We start from the raw sequence: 2,778 nt of genomic DNA, 5'->3' as shown, positions 1-2,778 counted from the left end.
TTTCACTGAAGTGCTTTCAATATAATTACATATATATATGATGAAGCGTCAATAGATCAGCAAAAGAGCGGGAGCATGCAACAGGAGCATTAATATCAGTGCCGGACATTGATAATTCATTTAAAGGCTTGTTTTGTAGTAAACAATGAAACCTGACAGGGCAAGAACTTGGTGGTAGCCTGACACAATCATTCCGAGGTGCGTACACCTCCGAATAAGCACATAGAAAGTCTGGACTAGACAGCACTCACTCGTATAATTGTTTGTTGCGCGTAATTACCCCGGGTTGAGTTTCACAAGTGCACGTGATCGAGACGGACCTCACGCCCAAGTCGTACACTTCATTCACGATGCTGGCACGTGACACTAGTTCAGTGCGCAACGTGCATCAAAGGGACGATCTGAACGCAAGGTCATTTTCATCGAGTGCCTTGGACTACCATGCCCAGTAAAGCCTAACTGTAGTTACTTTAGGACAGGTATCATACTAAGGACGGTCATTAGCCGGAGGTTCGCATCTCGTAAGAGAAGTTCTCTTATCTCAAAGAAGTTCCCACAGTAACAGTGACTTTAGGTCTTTGGGTTCAAAAGTTGGCCGATCCTTTTCCAATTGCTAACCAAGCAGCCTCCAATTTTGGTCTCACTGGTGAACTAGTCTTGACTGAAAAGCCCAGGAATTCCAGTCTTTGGAAGGCGAAGTTAGTATGTTTTCTAACAAGCTGGAACATTCTGATTTGTACAGCTGCACAAAATAACTCACGTTAATTGAACCCCCTTTTTTAGTATTTTACAAGCGTCGGGTGAGGTTGACATCTTACCCTATCCAAGTATCCAAGTTTGCCAATAGCCCGCCCCCAACTTTTGTATTTAAGAGACCAGCTACGAAGGTGCGGTCTTCGATTCTGTTAGTGATTTTTCTCATTTGGACATCCAGTGAACGAACTAATGCTTGAAATGTTTTCCAAGAACTACCATGGTTTGAATGCTGTTTCAAAGGGACTCTGTTGACGCATGCCGACCACACATTCGGTTAAGTAAACTGAGATGTGTTCGTTGGATTGTTCGCTGAGCTGGGTAATTTGATTGCAAACGTTTCATCACCAATCGAGGTGGCATCATTAGTCCGTTATTGAGGAGCGTAGTGGTGCGTAGCGGTGCGTTAGTAGTTGTGCCACACGCACTGATGATGTCACCTCGATTGGTGATGAAACGTTTGCAATCAAATTACCCAGCTCAGCGAACAATCCAACGACCATCTCGCTACGTGAGCTACCGACATTATCCTCTATAGAAAACTGAGATGTCTGGGAAGTTAACCTGGAAAGTTAACCTATATATTTTCCCAACTGTTGACAAGATGATTAATTTGAAATCTATTGGCTTCCTGACGCATCATTTTATTCCTCGTTTCTTTTCTAGAAAGCACCGTTTTTCTGCTCCAAGCCAAACTGTCAATGCGCAGGTTTCAAGACAAGCATGCATTGCGACTGCGGCATCGAGGCACACAAACATCACATGGTGGTAAGTTACTACGCGCCAAAATGTCCATAAAGCCGAATTATCCACCTACTCGATACCAGGGCTGCTACTTTAAGCCTTTCTGCTCAAACAGATGGAGACAGCAGCTGAGCGCCATGCCCGAGGTCGACCTGTCGGTAAACCGTGTCCGTATCAAGCAATGGGTGGCCTGTCCGGATTCGCCTCGCTCACTCCCGGAATCGTCCGTATGGATGAGAGCGGTGCTGGGGGCTTGCTTACCCAGGAGGAACTGGAATCACCAATTACCGCGAATGATCATCCGTTCTTGCGTATGCACGCTCAAGCTGTATACGCACACAAGCTGGCCCAAAATGATGTGGAGGGTGAGTGTGAACTGAGTGCATTGGCTCTTGACAAATGCCGGACCTGTTGTCTCAGCACAAATGACCGTTATTTCTGAATTTCCAACTAACCCGAATAAGAAAGAGAGTTTATATCTTTGTAATGTACTTCTCATAAGATTGCTGAAAATTCGTCGACAGCCCACGACCGGTTTCGCCCTTCCACTTTGGGCTCATCAGGTAGGCGCAGTCCCCGGGTTTCCGTCAACCTTATGTTCTACTGGAAACCAAATTGCACGAAATTGGCGAATATACACTCATTTGCAAACTAATTTGGTTTTTTGAGGGACTCATCGGGAACCCAGCTGAATCTCTCGTTTGTGATGTTCTCAGGCAAGAGAAAGAGAGTCATTTTACAAGCACGAGTGGAAAGACTGTCAATCTAAACATCTACCGGAAAGTGCGTGAAATGAAATGGTCAATTCTTAAGAGTAAAGTGTGATTACCCATCAGATTATATGGTGTAATCATCATAGGGATGGAGTTGATTCGGCACAAATTGTTCTCGCCCCTCGACTCAAATGGACCCAGCAGATCACGTGACCTGTAATTCATACGGAATAATATTCTGACTCATACAAACCAAAAACGTTGAGTGAGCGTACTGCATTTGCTGTAGCGAAAAGTGGTTTGTTAATGGAGACTGTCTACTTGTCTACTTAAATATCTACTTAAATGTCGGAATAGTGTTTTATTCGGCAGAGCTATGCAACATATGACCGGTTTGTAGGTGATGCCGTCAGGCCCCTTCAGAAGAAATATATGGAGAGTTCCAACAACTCAATTCGTAGTTTGCAATTACGTCCGGTCAGTCACCATCATCATCATCATCATCGGCAGCATGACATCAGTGTTCAACACCGATGCTTCACTGCCGTACAACCATGATTTATTTGAA

At 44.6% G+C, this 2,778-nt stretch overlaps 1 protein-coding gene across 1 annotated transcript in view; it reads left to right on the top strand.

The window, feature by feature from the left end:
* T265_11048 (hypothetical protein) overlaps window positions 1-2,778 on the top strand; it is a gene marked incomplete at both ends in the record, with an annotated part of 12,668 nt that overhangs the window by 6,635 nt on the left and 3,255 nt on the right. Inside the window, 2 exons of the mRNA XM_009177594.1 lie at window positions 1,420-1,521; window positions 1,613-1,862. Coding sequence (XP_009175858.1) covers window positions 1,420-1,521; window positions 1,613-1,862 — 352 coding nt within the window. The remainder of the gene's footprint in view (window positions 1-1,419; window positions 1,522-1,612; window positions 1,863-2,778) is intronic.

Source organism: Opisthorchis viverrini (genome assembly GCF_000715545.1).
Source record: "Opisthorchis viverrini unplaced genomic scaffold opera_v5_436, whole genome shotgun sequence".
Taxonomy (NCBI): domain Eukaryota; kingdom Metazoa; phylum Platyhelminthes; class Trematoda; order Opisthorchiida; family Opisthorchiidae; genus Opisthorchis; species Opisthorchis viverrini.
Note: the sequence above shows the minus strand (reverse complement) of the source record. Positions and strands in the feature narration are given on the sequence as shown.